Source organism: Dermacentor albipictus, unplaced genomic scaffold (genome assembly GCF_038994185.2).
Source record: "Dermacentor albipictus isolate Rhodes 1998 colony unplaced genomic scaffold, USDA_Dalb.pri_finalv2 scaffold_103, whole genome shotgun sequence".
Lineage (NCBI taxonomy): Eukaryota > Metazoa > Arthropoda > Arachnida > Ixodida > Ixodidae > Dermacentor > Dermacentor albipictus.
In genome coordinates, this window is record NW_027225657.1 from 41,009 (window position 1) to 61,086 (window position 20,078).

At 43.8% G+C, this 20,078-nt stretch overlaps 1 protein-coding gene across 1 annotated transcript; it reads right to left on the reverse strand.

The window, feature by feature from the left end:
* Positions 1-5,465: 5,465 nt before the first annotated feature.
* On the reverse strand, positions 5,466-19,371 carry LOC135900988 (uncharacterized). The gene is made up of 6 exons (XM_065430613.1): positions 19,354-19,371; positions 19,084-19,236; positions 11,728-11,784; positions 6,808-6,867; positions 6,445-6,748; positions 5,466-6,196 (listed from the first exon to the last, which is right to left on the reverse strand). Exons 1-6 carry the CDS (start codon positions 19,369-19,371, stop codon positions 5,466-5,468), a joined length of 1,323 nt encoding a protein of 440 aa, XP_065286685.1.
* Positions 19,372-20,078: the final 707 nt, after the last annotated feature.

A 20,078-nucleotide genomic window follows, 5' to 3' on the forward strand; every position in this document is an offset into this window, starting at 1 on the left:
GACTAAAGGGAACAGGATTTGGCATTAGTGAAGACTACTCTAAGAAGGTTTGCTTTGAGCGCAAGAAGTTGCTTCAGTATGCTAAATCACGTGGCAGTGATTTCAAGCTTATCTTCAATAAGCTCAAAATAGGTAAAAAGACATACAAGTACAATGCTGATTCCGATAACGTAATCGAGTTAGACGGATAGCCATCACAGTTCGCTACATCTCAGAAGACGGCTCACAACCTGAATTTCATTGTCGTGAATTGTCGAAGTCTAAAAAACAAAAAACATGAGTTTGAATCTCTTTTGGAATCGACAAAACCACATGTAGTCATTGGCACAGAGTCATGGCTAGATAGTTCAGTCTACAACAGCGAACTATTTCCGTCAGACTACACTGTTTACAGAAAAGACCGCAACTGCCACGGTGGTGGCGTTTTTGTTTTGATCCACAGCAGTCTCAGCAGCACTCCCATCAACATAGAAAGCTGCCTTTGCGAAACGGTCTGGTGTAGGGTGATGCTCGCAAACGGCCACTCTGTAGCAATCGGATCGTTCTACAGGCCCCCAAACTGCAGGTCACCGAAGCCTTTGTTTCAAATTAATGACATCATGCTCTCGTTAAACACGACATATATTATTCTTGGTGGCGACTTTAACTTTCCCTATATTAAATGGGAAAACTTTCAACCGCAAAACAATTCCTCGTCTCTTATTTCCACAGCATTTTGCGAGCTGATAAAAGCCAACTCTCTGTTCCAGTTTGTTGAGCGCTCAACAAGGTTAGGATCAGCTAATGAAAGCATAATTGATCTGTTCCTCTGTAACGATCGAGATCTTGTGTCCAGCGTCACCGTAATTCCCGGTATAAGCGACCACGAAGTCGTTACTGCAAAACTAACGTGTACTGCTATGCGCCGAAAAAGCCCACCGCCACGGAAGGTGTTCTTTTATAATAAAGCAGATTACTCATTGCTATCTCTGGAACTTGACGGCTTTCTACCTGAATTTCGTCGACACACCTCAAACATCGACGTTAATTCTGCCTGGTGTTTGTTTAAAGCTAAGCTATTGTCATTAGTTCAAGTTTACGTCCCATCACGCATTGTATCGTCCCGACGGCAATCTGATAAGCCATGGATGAACCGCAACCTTCGATCAATTATTAACAGGAGGCACCGATTATATCGCAAATATTGCACATGCCCGGATTCCGACACGTATCTTAAGATGAAAGACCTAAGCAAGACTATCAACAAAGAGATGAGGAACGCTGAGGCTACATACCTGCGCACATTAGGTGATAAAATAAAATCTAATCCGAAAGATCTCTGGAAGTATGTCAAAAGTAAAGGGAACAACAAAGTAACTGTGCCTGATACTATAGATGACGTAAATTACGGTGATGACGTAACCAGCAAAACTGAGCACTTCAATCACTACTTCCAATCAATATTTTCCGGCACTGCTGCTATTGTGAAAGTCTTACCAATTCCTACCGACTTCGAACAAATGGAAAACATAGAAATAACAGAACAGGGAGTTGCTTCACTGCTCAAGAACGTTAAAGTTAGCTCCGCACCTGGTCCTGACCACATTCCAAACTATGTCTTAAAGAACTGTGCTGCATCTGTCGCCCCATTTTTAGTAATTCATTTTCAGGCATCTATCGAAGAGGGGTCCCTGCCTAAAGATTGGAAAAGTGGTAACGTAGTACCTGTATTCAAAGGCGGCGACAAGACAAAGACAAAAAATTACAGACCTATTTCACTAATTAGCGTCTCATGTAAGCTACTAGAGCATATAATTTATACCAACTTAATGAGTCACTTACAGAGCAACGGATTCTTTTGCCCCACGCAACATGGGTTTCGCCGGGGATTCTCATGTGACACTCAGCTAATCGAGTTCACCCATGATATCGCATCATCAATAAATAACGGACACCAGGTCGACTGCGTATTTCTGGATTTTCAGAAAGCTTTTGATTCTGTTGCACATAACCTTCTACTCATAAAATTGTCTGCCATCAAAATTCCAGCATCACTGATGAAATGGCTTGAGGCGTATCTTACTGGTAGAAAGCAGCGTGTTGTGCTTGAAGGACTGACCTCATCAGAGACTGAAGTCTTATGGGGCGTTCCACAGGGGTCCGTCTTGGGCCCACTGTTATTTCTAATATTTATAAATGACATAGGAACGCATCTTTCCAGTCACATACGCCTGTATGCTGATGATTGTTGCATATATCGCACCATTACGTCCCCTGCCGATTCATGTATCTTACAAAATGACCTTCTAACAGTGTCCACGTGGTGCGACAGCTGGAGCATGAAATTAAACTCTGCCAAGTGCAATGTCATTCGCTTCACTAACAAGAGGGTACCACTTGCTAAAGATTACTTTCTAAACAGTGAACCATTGATCGAGGTAAATAGTTACAAGTACTTAGGCGTTGTCTTTAAATATAATCTTTCTTGGAATGACCATATAGAGAGCGTGGCGTTAAAGGCTAGTCGTATGTTACATTTTCTAAAACGTAATTTCTGGAGAGCCCCCCATTAGGTAAAGGAAACGCTTTATTTAACAAACGTTCGTCCGATGTTAGAGTACGGCAGCTCTGCCTGGGACCCAGAGACAAACACAGCCATTAACCAACTGGAACGAATACAAAAACGCGCCGCCCGGTTCGTTACTGCCAACTATGATTTCACTCAGAGCTCATCACAAATACGTGTTAACTTGGGATGGCCACTTCTCGAGAACCGACGGAAATATTTGCGGCTTAAACTTTTCTTCAATATTTACACAGGCAAGACTGGTTTGTGCAGGGACACATACATAAAGAACCCAAGCTACATATCGCCTAGAACAGATCATTCGCTAAAGGTGCAAGAGTACAAATGCCGTATCAACCTGTATAAGCATTCCTTCTTTCCAAAAACTGTACATGATTGGAATAAACTGCCGCTCGAAATTGTTACAGCAACGCCATCTGTGTTCGTAACTTTGTTGTCGAAACATTTATATCTTTAGTTCTAAAATGTGTTTCGCTTCGGACAGAATAGGAGATTAACCTTTCCTGTCCGCGGCTTTTTGCCTTACTCGCTGTTCTTTTTTTCATTACATTATTCTAATTATAATTATTATTAATATTATCATTGCGTCGTATTATGTACTAAAGTGTATTTATATTGTATTTCATAATAACCTCTAGTGTAATGTTGTGTTAAGTACTGTGTTTTCAATATCAATATTTTGTTGTATTGTGTATTAGATCTATCCTTTTGTAACATCAATCATCTGTATTTCCATCATTTGTATACTCCTTCCCCCTACTCTAATGCCCAACATTGGGCGCTGTAGGTATGTAAGTAAAATGTAAGTAAATAAAAATTCTTGCATAGGTAAGGAGCGGATGCTTCCAGGCAGTGCATTCCAGAGTTCAATGGCCAGTGGAAAGAAGCTGTGCTTGAACATCTCCGTTCGGCAAAAGAAAGGGATAAGGTTGAGATTATGACAACTCCTAGTGATAGAAGGTGGACTGAAGTTCAAATAATTATTTAGTGTATCCGCTCAGAATGAATAAGCGTGAGTAAAAATTTCATGCATTCTAAGCGGCGGCGAGATGAAAGAACTGTAAGACCTGTAGCTGTATAATGGGAAGAAGGGGAAAAATCTCGGCTATAGTTGCGAAAAATGAAGCGCACTGATTTCTTTTGGACTGATTCTAACTTTTTAATATCGGATTTCTTATGAGGATTCCATATGATGCAGCCATAATCAAGAATAGGTCGGATAAGTGTTTTATACGTCATCCGTTTGGTATCCTTTGGAGCCTTACGCAGTGAACGATGGAGGTAACCGAGACGTCTAAAAGCTTTGTTACATATGATGTCAATGTGTTTCGACCATGACATGTCATGGGAGAAATGAAGACCAAGGTATTTAAATTCGGTTACTCTTTTTAAATCTTGACCATGGAAAGTGTACGTGAAAAGTGATGGAGATGGGCGTCTGGAGAAGGACATGGAAACAGTTTTAGAGAAATTAATGTTCATTTGCCATTCCTTGCACCACCTACAAAATTTTGCAAAGGAGTCATTAAGTAAATCATGATCCATTGGTGTGTTAATACTATGATAGAGGACGCAATCATCAGCGTAAAGACGAATACTAACGGACACGCAATGCGGCAAGTCATTAATATTTAATAAGAAAAGAAGCGGGCCTAAAACGGAACCTTGTGGGACGCCGGATGAAACACTAACAGGAGAGGAAATAGAGCCGTTAAATTGCACAGACTGAGAACGCTGGGTTAGGAAGCTATGTATCCAACCAACCAGAGAAGGGTTATTTAGAATGGAGTTAAGCTTGTAGAGGAGTTTTGGGTGTGCGACGGGGTCGAAAGCTTTGGATGGCAAAGTAACAGCATAGTAGAAATCCTTGGCATGTGTTAGTTTCTGGCGCAGTTCCTTCTTGGCATCATTGAACTCAGTAATTTTGTCAGGATTACCATTTCTTTTAGATTTGCGCAATCGCGAAACACGACGAGATAAATGCAGTAGTCCTCTTGTCATCCACGGTGAATTAATATTTTTCCTTTTTGTTTTCAGGGGAACAAATTGGTTAATGCAGGTTTCAACAATATTCTCGAAAAACCGTACGGCAACATTGATATCATTTTTCAAAGATAATTCATGAAAGTTTTCAAACGATTCGCTAAGTGTGTCGGTAATTGCAGCATCATCGGCGCGGCTAAAATCACGAAAAGTGCAGTACTCAATCCGCGGTTTGGGAACAATACAGCAAACCGAGAACAGTACGGCTTTGTGGTCAGAAATCCCGTCAGTAACGCAGCACTGGAAGACACCCTCGAAAAGACTTGAGCTAAGAAAAACTAAATCTAGGACAGCCGTTTCCCTGGTGTTCTCGTGGACAATCTGTCTATGACCGAGTGATAGGGAAAGGCGCAGTAATTTTCTTGATAGTGACACGTCGCCGCTGGTAATGGTGAGAGAGGGCCAGTGAATGCCTGGTGCATTAAAATCTCCCATAAGTATTATATTTGATGATTTCAAATTATGCAGAATGCTGCTAAGAAAAGTGAACTGATCACCACAAGAGCCAGGAGGCCGTTAAAACACTCCAATTTGCGCGGATGACCTTTCCAAATGAATCTTGCACAAAAGCAATTCAATTTCACATGGGGTTTCAAGGACTGAAAACTTCAGGTGGGACTGTATATAGAGGGCGACACCGCCACCTCTACCATTTGGTCTGTCAACTCTTACCAATGTGTATTCACTTAACGCAACTTCGGAGTCGAATATGCCATCATGTAGCCATGTTTCCGTAATGCCTATAATATGGGGGGATTGAGCAGTTACTAAACAGATGAAAGTCGGAAAATTTATTGACAAGGCTTCTTGCGTTAATATTTAATACACGGAGGTCATTGGTTTTGCGACGAAGGAGTCAAGGCGGAGAGGCAGGTGCAACGCTATTTAGTGTTGTATTACGATGTACTTTCTCTAAAGTATTAGAAGCGCTATTCCAGTTATAGCGAACTTTATCAATAAATATATGGTCAAACCGTATGCGGACCGTGCACCCGTTGTTCCTAAAACTCTCAGACGCTTCCCAAAGTTTCTTGCGGGTATTCCGGACACGTAGTGAAAAATCTTCCGAAATACGGTAATCGGTTTTCTTTAGCTTGTGACCACTTTTTAATACCGAAACTTTCTCCCGATAGTCCAGAAGTTTCATAATCACAGGTCGCGGACGGTCACGCGAAGGCCTTCCAAGACGATGGCATCTTTCTATTTGAGGACAGCTCATTTTAAGTTTATCCTCAAACCATTTCGCAATGTCTGAGGACAAGCGTTCATTACCTTCATCGGAGGATTCTGGCAGACCATATAAGATTAAATTGTTCCTTCGAGCACGGTTTTCTAATTCATCATTTTTAGTTGAAAGGTTGTGAATATCGTTTGTTAGACGTGCGAGTTCACTGTTAAGGCTGTCGCTTGGGATGGCAGGCTTAAGTGACGAGGACTCCAGAGCGGCCAGACGCGATTCGATAGTCTCAAAACGTGTATTAACAGATTGTTGAAAGTTTTTCATTTCGGCGATATCCTCAGCTAATCTTTTCTGCCCGTTCAAAAGCTCAGCGAGCATTTCAGACACCGCTGGTTGATCGTCAAAACCTTGTGAAAGGCTTGGATTTTTTTTTGGGAGCGAGGACCAGGATTGCTTTCAATGTCACCACTCTGTAACAATCTACTAATACAAACAGCGAGCTGCGAGTACAAAGAAATATAAGCAAAGCATTTGCGAGAATGGTGTGGGCAAGGGAGCAGCAGTAAGAATCGCTCATCAGAGCGAATGCAGCGGGCATTCTGAAAGTAACATACCTGCGTAAGAAATAGGCAGCGGGTAAACATGATGCTCTTACTGCTGCCATCTTGCCCACTGAAGAAGGAAGGATCCGGCTGGGAATTTATAGGCATGATCGTTGACGTCATGGGACTGGGCTTGTTTGTGAGTGGACGGTTCAGTGTGCCAGCTATGCCAGGGCTCCGGGCAAGTGTGGTGGCGGTCAGATCAAGAGAGTCATCCGGAAGGGAGATAGGACAGTTCGTACAGCTGCCAGCGGAATCACCCAGGTATCTTGACGATGGCGGCGAGTGCACGAGAGCTGTGACGTCAGGAGAGATGTCCGCAGCACATTCGAAGTGGCAACAAGCGAGGAAGGCGATCTGCGTAAGAAATAGGCAGCGGGTAAGCATGATGCTCGTACTGCTGCCACCTTGCCCACCTTGCCCACCATGAGCGCACCCTGCACGGCACGCTGCTTCCACATTTCAAGCGGAGAAGGCTGCACAACAAAACGGGCCAGCGCCGCGTATTGTTATCAACGTATTATCACAACTTCGCAATACCGTGACTGTCCCGCTGTCTGTCAGCACGCTTGCCGTGAGCCGCTTGCCACGCCTTTTCCGGGAGCGTCAAGGGCGTGCCTCCTCTTTCGGGCACTATCTTTCTTTCCTCCATCGAATGCGAACAGGCTACATGCGCCGCATCCTTGCACCTATACTTTCACTCAAACAAATACATTAAGATGTAACATATAAGATAACGAACATTTTTTTATTTCTTTAAGTCTGTTGTTTATAATGCAAGAAAGTTTTGATGACAAACGGAGCTCGAGTAAAATTATTAAATTTTGCACTTCTTGTCGGGAGTGGCAACTGTGAAGCGAAAGCTCAGATGCGGAAACATTGGAGGCGGTCGCATGCACGAGGGAGTTCATACAGTGAGAAGTCGCCTAGGGGCGCTGCAGTGCTATTCTCAATAAAGTCAGTCAGGACCCATGGAGGGTCATGACCGCTCTTTCTTTATTAGGGGAATGGAAACGCAGCGGCGTGGTACGGCTTTTCATCGCAGGGGCTTCACTAGGCAACTAAGGCCCCCGTCTTACCAACTAAAAACGATACATTAGTCGTGGATTAGTCATAGATACGAGAGCAACGGCTGTCACTGCAAAATGACGGTACATTATTTTAGGATCCGTAGTGACGCAGTTCAGTGAAAATGTACCAGTTTATCTTTGTGCACGAAGCCTCTGCGATACATTGCGAAAAGTGCATGCTTCCCCAGCGACACAATTCATCGCTTGTTGTCGCTTGCCCAGTGAAGGTGCCTCTGAGCGCATGTGCGCAGTATATGAGTGTGTTCTGCAGTCGAAGGTGCTTGCGGATTACCTCTGCTGGAGCCAGCAGCGATCGCAGATGGAAATCGTAACGACACCACAGCACTCGCATTTTGGCAGGTGAGGGCTCTTGTGTGCAGTTATGAAATCAGATTTCGAACGGAGAGAGGTGTTGGAACTGTTGAGAGCGCAGTGCGTGTGATGAATGAATGCCATTGCACTGGGTCTAGAAGAGCGAGCGATTCTCGGGCGCTGATAGTGTTTACGACGCTGTGGCTCCGTTTCATCACCGATGACAGAGCAGCCATCTCAAACGACTGCTGCAATAAGCACTCCTCAGCATCGTCGTCCCCCTCGACGCATCGACGCCTTGGAAGCAGCTACAGTGACGTGCCGATAATTATTTACTGTGTGCTACGCGCCACAACGCAGGCGATGGAACCGTGTTGTGCGGCCATCTCAGACCAAGAAGATTTATGCATAAGCCAGTGACAGTCAACGCTTTGTTTTTGATAGTGGTGCTCAGTACATCACCGATAGCAGTGCCTTGTGCGTGTTTTATGTCGGCGGTCAAGATTGTTGATGCCTTTCAGCTCGACACCGCGTCGCTGCTGCCAGCAGATAAGTTTGGCGTGGCCCAACTGTAGTGGGTGCGCGCACAAGAGTTACATGCCTCGCGCGGGGCGTCACATCTGGTTTTGATTGACAGGCGAACTCGCGCTAAACTCGTACATCGGGAAACCCCCTCCGAGTTCAACTCGGGAACATGGCGGCGGCAGCAGCAGCCTGTGTCATTGCATCCAGCGGCAGCAAGCGCCAGTATGACCGTCTGGACCCGTTAACGTACATGACCGACGTGGAGTTTTAGCGTCAATTCCGCCTGTTGAAGACATCAGTGCGCTGGCTGTGGGACGAGCTAGGCGAAGACTCTCATCTGCGGAGACAGTGTGGCGGGCTTCATTCGCTCACCGTTGTAGAGCAAGTCCTCTGCGCCCTCCGTTTCTACGGGACTGGGAGTTTTCAGGGAAGCCTCGGTGCCGAGCGTTACATTGGACGTAATCAAACTACTGTTAGCCGCTGTGTCAGAGATGTGTCTGACGCGCTTATCGATGCGGCAGTGCGTAAACGGTGGCTAGCATTCCGGAAGACTGCGGCTGAGCGGGCATATATAAAAGAACGCTTCCTACTTCGCGGGAACATTACGAACGTAGTCGGGTGTGTCGATGGAACGTACGTAGTAATTAGGGCGCCTTCAATGTCAGTGTTACTGTGATTAGCATTGAAGCAATGTCCAGACACGCGATATTGCCAAATGTGTCACTTCTGTGTAGCCGACTTAAATTTTGTACAACCGACATCTCACATGCGGCTGCCTATGATACTGACTTTTTCACTGGTTGCTGACTTTTTGCCGATTGTTCTGTTTGTTTGTCAGGGTGCCTTCCAAATGGCTCACTTTCTTGGGAAAGAGGTTAATTAAGTATGAATAGATAAATGGATATCAAAAATTGTGTGAAGTAACTTATGAATGCCAGTCTCATAAAGAACTTGGGGTTCTTCACTGGGTACCTTACTTAGTATGCATAATGATGAATTTTGGTCATGCGTCATGTATCAAACCCACTATGAAGCAGCCAAGCATTGCACAATTTGTTGCAGCGCCGGATGCGGATGTTGCGCCAAGCCGGTTGTGCCTATGCTATTGTGGCGAAATGAAAATGCATTGAGAATCTTAGTGTGCTGGCTTGCATGGAGAAAATAATTCAGAGTGTTTGCTCTGTTCACTGTTGATGCATGCGCCAGAGGTTCAGTGTACCTATTATTTTTTTTTGGGGGGGGGGGTGGCGTTATTCTGGATGGACAAATATATTTTCATCTCCTAATGGGGCCCTAAGTCTTAAGCAGTAGAACAACGCAGATCCAATGCTCTGCAGAACTCGGTGTACCTGAAGGTGTCATGAACCACCAAGGCAAAATTACATATCGGGAGAAATGTGGTGCAGATGCCAATGAAAATTGGGTCTTTAACCCGCCATGATAAAAATGAACATTTCAGAGCAAATAGGCCTTTTGTACAGCTTTAGAGCAATGATTACACAAAACGCTTGCCGCAATACCAAATTAGGATGAGCGACATGCAGCATACTTTGGCATTGAACATGTCATGTAACTGCTATTTTTATTGTAAGCGTCGCTGTCACACCTTTCCCTCCGGCACTCCCTTTAATGGAACGTGGCACTGTCTTTCCGTTGGTGTCAGGGTGATGATGGTAATGGCAGCAGTAAGGCTCATTAATGCTTGCCCCTTTGATTCCTGTGAGTTTAGTGGTAAAGAATATGGCACGTGCATACACCTGTGCTGCAAAATTTAACACTTGTGATTTTTTGGAGAGGTAATTTGTGTTGGGACATTTCAAAGATGTGCACCATTGTGGCCTAATAACTAGATCATTGGTGAGGTTGAAGACTGGGTGCATTGGTAAAGAAGCTTGAAGTTGAATTGCACAACAATTCGACGGGACAGAAAGAACAGAAATACACACAGCAAAACGCCCTGCTGTGTGTGTTACTATTGCTCTGCCGTCGAATTGTTGCACGATCCAACTTCATATAGAGCATTGGGCTTCTTTGGTGCAGGACCGAGAATGTATGAAATTTTCGACATCATGACAGTGCCTTGCCACACAATTATGGAAGTCTGAAGGTTTGCAAACAAATCTTTGGTTTCAAGTCCACCTGCTCATGATCAAGCACTGATTGAAAGAACCGTCATACAAAAATAATAGTGAAATCAATGGCCTTTGAAAAGTGGAATGTGTATATTGACACCCTCGACATAGTAGGTGCCACACCGGCCTCAACAATTATACTGAACTGAGCAATTTGTTTCCTATGTGAAGCACAAGCTTCTATTACATGCTGTGCAGATAACCAAGCTCAGTTTGTTTTCATGTGGTACACAACATTCCCTGTAATCTGTTTTTCATTCTAAACAAGTTTCAAACACCACCTCTTTTTGAAGGACGTCATGGGAATATTTGGCAAGACTTTTGGCAGCCCCTCATAATGGAAGTGCGGCCAGTCAGCCTTGCTTGGATGTCTTTATAGATTTCTGTTCCTGATCATTGTGGGCTATCAATTTGCTAAAGTCTATGCAACTGGTGCAAGGCGTTATGTGATTCTATAGTCGGAGGCCGCGGAATCTGCACTTTAAAAGCAGGTGAACACAAGCCTGCACCAATGGGCACGCACTCAAGACTGATGTCGTGCCGCCGGATGCACTAATAACCTCTCGTTGGAGAGGGATATTTAGACGTGGAGGAAATTGGCTGCTGCACTTTAGTCATCTTGGCGGGGCCTCTCCTGTCTGCTGAAGTTATATCCGACTGTAGAGCATGCCGCTTTTCATATACAACTAAAGGACTAAGTGTACAATTATTTCTCCTATGAAATGGATACATCAGAAGTGAGCTATGCAAGGGCTTAAGCTGTGTGAAAACTAGTATATGCAAATATATGACATTGTTAAAGCATATGTGGTATCGAACATGCATGTGACGGCACGTTTGAATCGGGGAGTGTCGCAGTCATATGTACAGTCTATAGGTCATAGCATTATTAAGCTCCAGCTGTTTGCTGTCTTGCGATAGTGAATTACACACTGTTCATCTTGTGGTTAAACAACACGCACTGTATTTGCGCGCATAGAAAGAACAAGCAGGACAATGACGTGTCTGCTGCATCAGTGTATTTTTCATTTACATGGTCCAAGAGTGGCACAGGTTGTCTTAAGGTCTTGTCCATTTTGAAGAGACACCAAGTGCATGTTACAAGGGTCCTAATATGCACAGCACAATGTTTACTGCAGTAATTTTGTTCATGCACTTCAATAAGAAATAAAATAATAAACTGAAAGCTCCTTTACAAGGTGTCTTCTGGGGGCTCGACTGCAGAGCAGTGAGGGCACCAATACTACTGTTGCATAGCAGCCCTCTGGACCTCTGCCACACTTTCAAGAGCACGTGCCTGGCACTCGCATACTGCCACCAGGCGGTTGAGTGCCTCCAGGAGCAGAATGTTTTGCTGCAAAAAAAGTGGATTGTTGGAATCAATCAACTGCATCTCAACCATTATTTACAGACAAAAATGCTCGTTACACTATTCGTACTAAGTGCGCTTATCTGTGGAACCCTTTAGTGTAGTATGCATTATATGACAATGTCGGGACAACATTGCCTTACTTTTCAAAAGTGGAGTTGTCTTTTTCAGAGCCAATTGTCATGTTGATTAGTGTGCCAGCAGCTGAGGTGTCCCCGCACCTTCACGGGTCTCTAATGTCACCACCACAAACCTATTTTTGTTCACTACACAACAAATGACACTCCCTAGAATCCCGTATTATGCGACCTGATTGCGTCTTATGCCTACAAAGATGATATTTTTGTCCGGTTACGCAATTTTCTACCATCCTCAGCTGCAGTTCTCTCTCCTTGACTTCCATTCTGTCACGCTTTTGTAATCACCTGTTATGAATTGGCAACAGGTGATTGAAGACGTACATGGCCTGCCCAGACCCCATTTTTTTCTTGATCTCAACTAGCATATCAGTTGCCAAGGTTTACTACGCCACTGTCTTCCTGCCTTAATGCTATCTTCAACAATTCTTGCTACTTCGCTTTCTGCATAGTCCTCGACTTCTGAAGTTTCTTTGTTAAGCTCCAGGTTTATGTCCCATATTGCATAACTGGTAGAATCCAGTGATTCTAAACTTTTTTCAAGGATATCGGTAACGTGGCGATCACGATTCGGTAATGCCTTCCATGTGCTGTTCAACCCATGAAATTTTTGTATAAGTTTCTTGCTTTATATCAGTATCTGCTATTAATATTTCACCAGGATAAAGATGCTCTTCCATAGATTCTGCGGGCTGAATGTCACTTATGAACTTCTGTTATCTCATCAAGTTAGTGAAGGTTGCCTTCATCTTTTCCATATTTTCGCGGGCCCACGCGCATGTAAAAGCACGAACGCTCATTGGTTCTCAATGCCTTTTTTAAACTGCTGGATATTCAGTTCGTTACTAAGAAAGTGGCTTAATCCGTGCACTATTATTATGCTAAATATGAAACAGAAATATACTTATCTGAAGTTCGTCGATGTCTCCTTCACTATGCTGGTAGCGAAATCCATCGTCGGCACCACCTCCTTATCGCATCGTCGCTATATAGTCTGTCTTCCTTTTGCACAGACTATCTGATAATCGGGACGCTCGCAGTCACGCAGAGTGGTGGAACACAGCGCACTCACAGAAGCGGCACCAGACAAGCTGTTTCTTCAGCAATGCGGCGTGAACAGTAGGTGCGCGTTGCGACCTGTAAAATCGCCGAAGCTATTGGCAGTCTTACGGGGTGCACGGTAAGAATGCTCACGGAGGAGCAGAGCTATCCAAGAAATAGTGGTGATCGTCGAGCTTGATCACTACGTCGCGCACTGCAAGGTCGTTGTACGAGTTTACACTGGGCTTCTCCGATGCTTAGCCGCCATGCTCGCCCGGTGAATGGATGTCATGACGCCACGACAGCGTTCCCTCGTGGTATAATGTGAAGCGTACTAAATTACATATTAGTCTAATACACATTCAGTGTACATCTCGTAAGCTTTAAATTGCTTGTAAACCACGTTAAAGTAACTAATAATATTGTACTAAATGCATTTCTTTTGTAACTTGCTTGCGCATGTAATGCACTCGGTGGAACGACAAACAAATGAAAGAACGCACGACCATGCGCCGACGGTATGATCACGTGAGCCCCAGTTTATCGACCGCCCAGAAGGCAACGCCCAAGGAATGATAGCCAGCCAGAGTGAATCTAGATAAACCAATGAAACTGAAGGCTTGTTGAAAGATAAACTGTGTCTTGGGACCATTTTGCTTTCATCTTGGGGTGTCGCCAGAGCTCGTGAAGATCCCGAGTTTCGCCAAACTCGGCCCATCCTGCATAGCACTCCTGGCTAAACACAGTTCACAGCTGACACATGAGATCATTGAGGCAGATTACACTACGAATTTTGATAGCTCATGCATAAGTGTTTCTTTGATTACGGTTTCATCTCGGGAAATGGCATTATTTGACAGGGTCTGAAAGGCAAGCATTGTTGCTCTTTTGGTACGTGGCTATCATTATCAGCATTGCAAATGATGTTGCATGTTTTTTTGCTGATCATTCACGTATTGCGCATGCTAGCACCCTATATATTTTTTCCTTCGTTGCTTCGTGAATAAACTGTTGTAAGTCAGCGCTGCGTGCATGTCACTCTCTCGTGTCCCTGTCTTTCTTGCACTGTGTCGTTTTTGGAATTAATCACCAACGAGCCCAAGGTTCCACACTAAGCATTTCGAGTTTATTTTATCGCTTGAGGTATTACGAAATACGCGAGGATCGTATGGTAATTCTGAGCGCGTAATATACGCCAGATTTTTGTTGTTTCTTTAGAGTATGTCGTTTATGGACAAGACAAAGAAATGTTAGTGCGTGATTCGTATTAGTGAGTTTTGACAGCAAAGTGAGAGCTAGTCTGATATTACATCCATGGAGCAAACGTAGCTTTTAGTGGCACTAGCACGTGCGTTAATAACGGAAATAGAGTACGAACATGGCTTTCATGGATTTGTGCTGCGCATGATATTTCAGTTGTCATTTGTTTGGACCATTATCGTCTATCTTACGTTTGTTCTCTTCCCGCTCGACTGTCTGGCTTAGTTGAACTCAAAGGAAAATGAAAGCTGGCGTTGGCAGCACAACATTTTTGCGTCAAAATTACATTTTTTTACATTTTTATTTCATTTCATAGATACTGATATCCTCCACATGGAGGCTGTTGCAGGACATGGGAAAATATTGCATTAAAATATGAATAAGTAACTTATACATTTGTTACTATTGCAGTCAACAAGAATACGTAGTTAAGCAGCAAATTAAGAGGTTGTGAACACCCTGGACCAGCCCTTAAACTCAACAAGAAAGCAGAAAATGAACAACAAAAGGCACACAGAAAACAACTCAGAACAAAATTCGGTGTCTACAGGCGATCTTCACAATCACGATACATAATAATAGACATGTTGCTAGTGCATAGGATGAAAATTGTCAGGTGAACAAATTATAATATTTCATGGTATTGAATTCCAATCAATCATTCTCAGGACGAGAACGAATACCTGAATGTGGCAGGTTCAATTCATAGTAATGTTTAGGGTGCTTAGTTCTGGTGTTCTGGTATTTACTTCTTGGCTCAAGCGACGGAAGAGGAGTGTTCTCCGGTGGCAGCTAGGGTGCCTCGATGTCCTCTTCATCCGCCGCTCAGAACACAGTGGAGAGAACCTTACCACGGCGTTGGCTTACACGAATCGCGGACGCCGTAGTAGACGCCTTTGTCGGACGCCGTAGTGACTTATTGCCGGCACGTGTGTGTTGTGTGCGGTTTCACACTACAGGCTTTGCCCCAGTTCCACTGGCCTCTGGTATTTGCGATAGCCGAGCCATGAATAATACGTCTAGTACATGACGAACAACTGAGGTGTAGGCTAGCATCTAAGTGTGAGGTGAGGCAGACTTTCGAAATAGTTTAGGCGAACGAAGCGCTGAAAATGCTTTAGAAGGCATGTATCACACACGTTTGTTTTATTTCACATTTTATGACAGAATAAGGCCCAAGAATTTGTAAATATGGACAAATTTTTTGGCTGTTGGCTCCCGTAGGCAAATTTTAGAAAGGCTATTTTTGTCTGCTTACTCCCATTAACACAGTCCTGTCTAAACTAATCTACAGTTGCCATGCCTGACACCAATTTGCTATTTACTCAAGTTTGTAATTTAGTGCTACCTGATCAGTATGGTTTCTAATTTTCCAATATATAATACAATCTTCTGCAAACATGCGCACTGTTGATTTCAAGTTGTCTACCATGTCAATGATATATTGTAGAAAGAGTACCGGTGCTAAGACTCTCTCTTGAGGTTAGCCAGATGACAGCTCTGCCCAATCCGATTGCTTATGTTCGATTTCAACGAATTGCTGTCGACCTCAAAGATAAGCTTTTGTGGAGGTCATTATGCTACTAGATCTGAGAATGTGCTAGGTAAGAAAACTTGGAGCAGGAAAAACCAAGATGTATGCACTGAAAGATAAGCAGGGTAATATCATCAGCAATCTAGAATGTGTAGTAAGAGCAGCGCAAGACTTCTATATTAACTTGTACAGTACCGAGAAGATTCATGATAGCTCCATTCAAAGCAGTAATGAACAAGTAGCAGAAACTCCTCCTATAACTAGCAATGAGGTCAGAGAGGCCTTGCAAGACATGAAACGGGGAAAACAGCAAGAGAAAATGAAATAACAGTCGATTTATTCAAAGACAGAGAAGACAAAATGCTGGAAAAACTGTCGGCTCTCTATAGGAAGTGTCTATCGGCTTCAAAAGTCCAAGAAAACTGGAATAATGCTTATATTATTCTAATCCACAAAAAAGACCTTACAGAATTAAAAATTTTAGGCGCATTAGCTTACTTCTAGTAATATATAAAATATTTACCACGATAATTTGCAATACAATGAGGACAACATTGGACTTTAGTCAACCAAGGGAACATGCTGGCTACAAGAAAGGATACTGTATAATTGATGACATTCATGTCATTAATCAGGTAATCTAGAAATCTGCAGAGTACAATGAGCCTCTCTATATGGCTTTCATAGATTACGAAAAGGGCATTTGATTCAGTAGAGATACCAGCAGTCATAGAGGCATTACGCAATCAAGTAGAGGCCACTCACAAAGATATCTTGGAAAATATCTACACATTCCACAGCTGCCTTAATTCTACACAGTAAGATTAGGAAGGTATCTATAGATATGGAGGTGATACAAGGAGACACAATCTCTGCAATGTTATTGAGTGCCTGTTTGGAAGAAGTATTCAAGCTATTAAGCTGGGAAGACTTGCAGATGACATTGTTCTTTTCAGCAACACTGCAGACGAGTTACAACTAATGATTGAGGACCTCAACAGTGAGAGGGTAAGAGTGGAGTTGAAGAATAATATGCGGGAGACGAAGGTAACACTGAATATCCGGGCAAGAAAACAAGAGTTCGGGGTCGGCAGTGAACCTCTGCATCCTGTGAAGGAGTACGTTTGCCCATGTCAATAAATTAGAGGGAAGCCTTATCATGTGAAGGAAATTTATAGAAGAATAAATATCAGTTGGAGCTCCTACGGCAGACACTGTCAGCGTGTGACTGGAGGCTTACAATTATCGTTCAAAAGGAAGGTGTGACAATCAGTGCATTTTACTGGTGCTGACATATGGCGCAGACAGTTGGAGACTGAGAAATAAGCTTGATAAGAAATTAAAGACCGCGCAAAGAGCGAGGGAATGAAGAATGTTAGGCATAACGTTAAGAGACAGAAAGAGAGCGGTTTGGATGTGAGAACGAACGGGTATAGCCGATATTCTTATCGGCATTAAGAGAGAACAAAATTGACCTGGCCAGGTGAAGTAATGCGCAGGTCACATAATCATTGGACCATTAGGATTGCTGAATGGGTACCAAGGGAAGGTAAGCGCAGTCGAGGACGGCAGAAGACTAGGTGAGCCGATGTAACTAGGAAATTCGCGGGCGCTACTAGGAATCGTTTGGCGCAGAACAGGGGTAATAGAAGATCGCATGGAGATGCCTTCCTCCTGCACTGAACATAAGATATGATGATGATGATGATAATGATAACGATAATGATGCATTCTCTACCGGAATGTTTTCACTGACAAACTTTAGATCTAGTGTTTTGCTGCTCATCGATGTGACACGTGTTTGTTGCTTAATGGTTTGCTTTAAGCCATTATTGAAGGCCATATGAACTATAACCTCAGCGCTGCCTTTATAGACAACACCAACATAGTATGATTCCCATTTTATACCTGGTGAATTGCAATATCCCGTCAGGACAACCTTTCTATCCCCTTGAAGGTGACGGTGCATGAAATAAGATATGTAATGGGAATTGGCCAAAACTCGGACCTCTGTTCACTGCGCCAGCTAAAGGGAATATACGCAAATCGTGGTTTTACAAAACAGTGCTTCTGCGCCGGTAATGTGGAGTAGAAGTGTAGACTGAATGTCGTCTGGTACTAAAAACGCGATGACACCGCCACTTGTACATCTATCCTCACGATGAAATACATAGCACTGGGGAATCTATTGCGGGTCAAGATATGTGATGACAGCCAAGTTTCACTAATAGTCACGATATCAAGTTCATGTTCAAGAAAAAGTACCACAAGTTCTACCGTCTCATTAACGGAACTCCTTGCGTTAATTTTATGAATATTTACTTTTTTCCTGAACTTAGCATGTTGCCGTTCGAATGTGCGGAGATGCCTTTTAGTGGTATTTTCTCGTTTATTTCTTCAACACATGCAGAAAGTTCATCAGTTACATTGATTTTGTCGTAGACGAGTCTGACCTTTTGATGCTTTCTCGATCAAGTTTGCAACTGTCCCAACGTTTTGTCTTATGTTGCGTAGCACCAGCGAAAAATCTTTGCTGACAAAGATTTTGGAACCTTTCAGTATAAGACACTTCTTAGGTATCGTGAGTTTCTCTCTAGTCGAAGAACTCGAAAATCACAGGGCGTGTTTTGTTAGCCTCTTTGACACCCAAGCGGTGAAATCTCTCGAAACCGGAAAATGTTACACCAAGCACATATTTTATTAGTTTAATGCTTTCCTCGTGGTCTAGGCTTTCTGGTATTTCCTCTGCGGGTTCGTTCAACCGTATTTAATTAGGCTCGACTGTCTGCATGGTTCTCTATATCACAAATCTGCCGTGAAAATGATTTCATGCTCTATTTCAGCTGCCTGCACTTTTCCTCCATGGTTGACATACGACTTTAATGTTGTTCTAAACGTACTAGTTTGGAGTGAATACATGTTAACGACTCACATGAAACATTTTCGTTTCTGATAGCACTGATGTCGGCAGCCATTTTTTTCATTTCGGCAGAAAGATCGTGACTGGTGGGTCCAGTGATCCCTTCCCAGCAACAACAGGTATCTTAAGAGTACTATGGAATTACGAAGGAAAGAACACATTTGCCTTGGGTATGGCAGCGCAAGTAGAATCACGGTATTATTACGTTACATTTGACAATATATTTGCTCACACGGAGCATGAAGACAACAGGGTTTGTCAGCTACATGTTCTTTCCGATGCCACCATCTACAATGCTGCAGATCGTGAAAGCACCTGCTATTTAAGGCGGTTGATATCGATGAGGTTGCCGATATCGGTGCAGCTTCGAAAAAGTAATGGTCCATGCTCACCGGAATGGAAACCTGGACGTCATTGCGCAGACGGTCCTGCACAGCCCAGGAATCGTCCGTAAGCACGTGGCCACCACTGTGAAGCTCGTCGATGTAGATTGAGAGGGTGACAAGGAAGACACTTGGTCCAGCCAGCAGGAAAACATGAAAGACCTGGAGCAAAAGGGTTTGTCAGCCACATGCTCTTTCCGATGCAACCGTGCCCAAAATTATTGCATCAAGCGAAGCCTGGTATCCACCAGGCTTCGCAAATTTCGCCCGCTTGCGCACCATGTAGCGCTTTGCCATTGGGGATGACTTTTCCGTATAATATGTTGCGAGAAGATTGTGATACCTGGTTTAATCACAAAACTTTAGGCTTCAGCGAACGTTTAGCAATTTGATGGCTGCGTTTGTGTATTAATTACATATGACAGGTGAGTTGATTTATTCGCTACACCCGATGGCTCTGGATGCGAGCACTGCGCTTTTATGTGCCCTGTGGTTGTGTGTGTGCTTGCGCCTGGAATAAGGCAACAATAAAGCGAGTGCTGGGACTGCAAGCTGCAGTGTGCCATCAGCATTCAGATATGAAGAACCGCTGAGATCGCGATAGAGCACAGGAGCTTCGGGCAACCTGTGGATATTCCGGCGGTGGAGGAATCTGTTGCATCCAAAATAAACAGTCGGCATTCTTTTCCCCGAGGCAGCCCCCTGCATCGATGCCCGGCTACCTGGTGACCGGGAACCACACCGACCGCGACGGGAAAAGAAGCGACTCACGTGGAAGCGACCGCACCTGTTGCCTTCCGTCCAAGCAGTAATGAGAGCGAAGTGTATTCTCCTGACCCTGCAAAGACAACCGTCAGGGAGAGCAAGGAACCCCATTCGATGACTTTCGCAGAAGGAGCGGGAATTCTTTCATGTCTTGCCGGATTGCGTCGGCTATTCTTGGGAGGTTGGATGACAGAGGCGGCAATTTGTGAACAGTAGGAACCCTCTGATTGGCCACAACA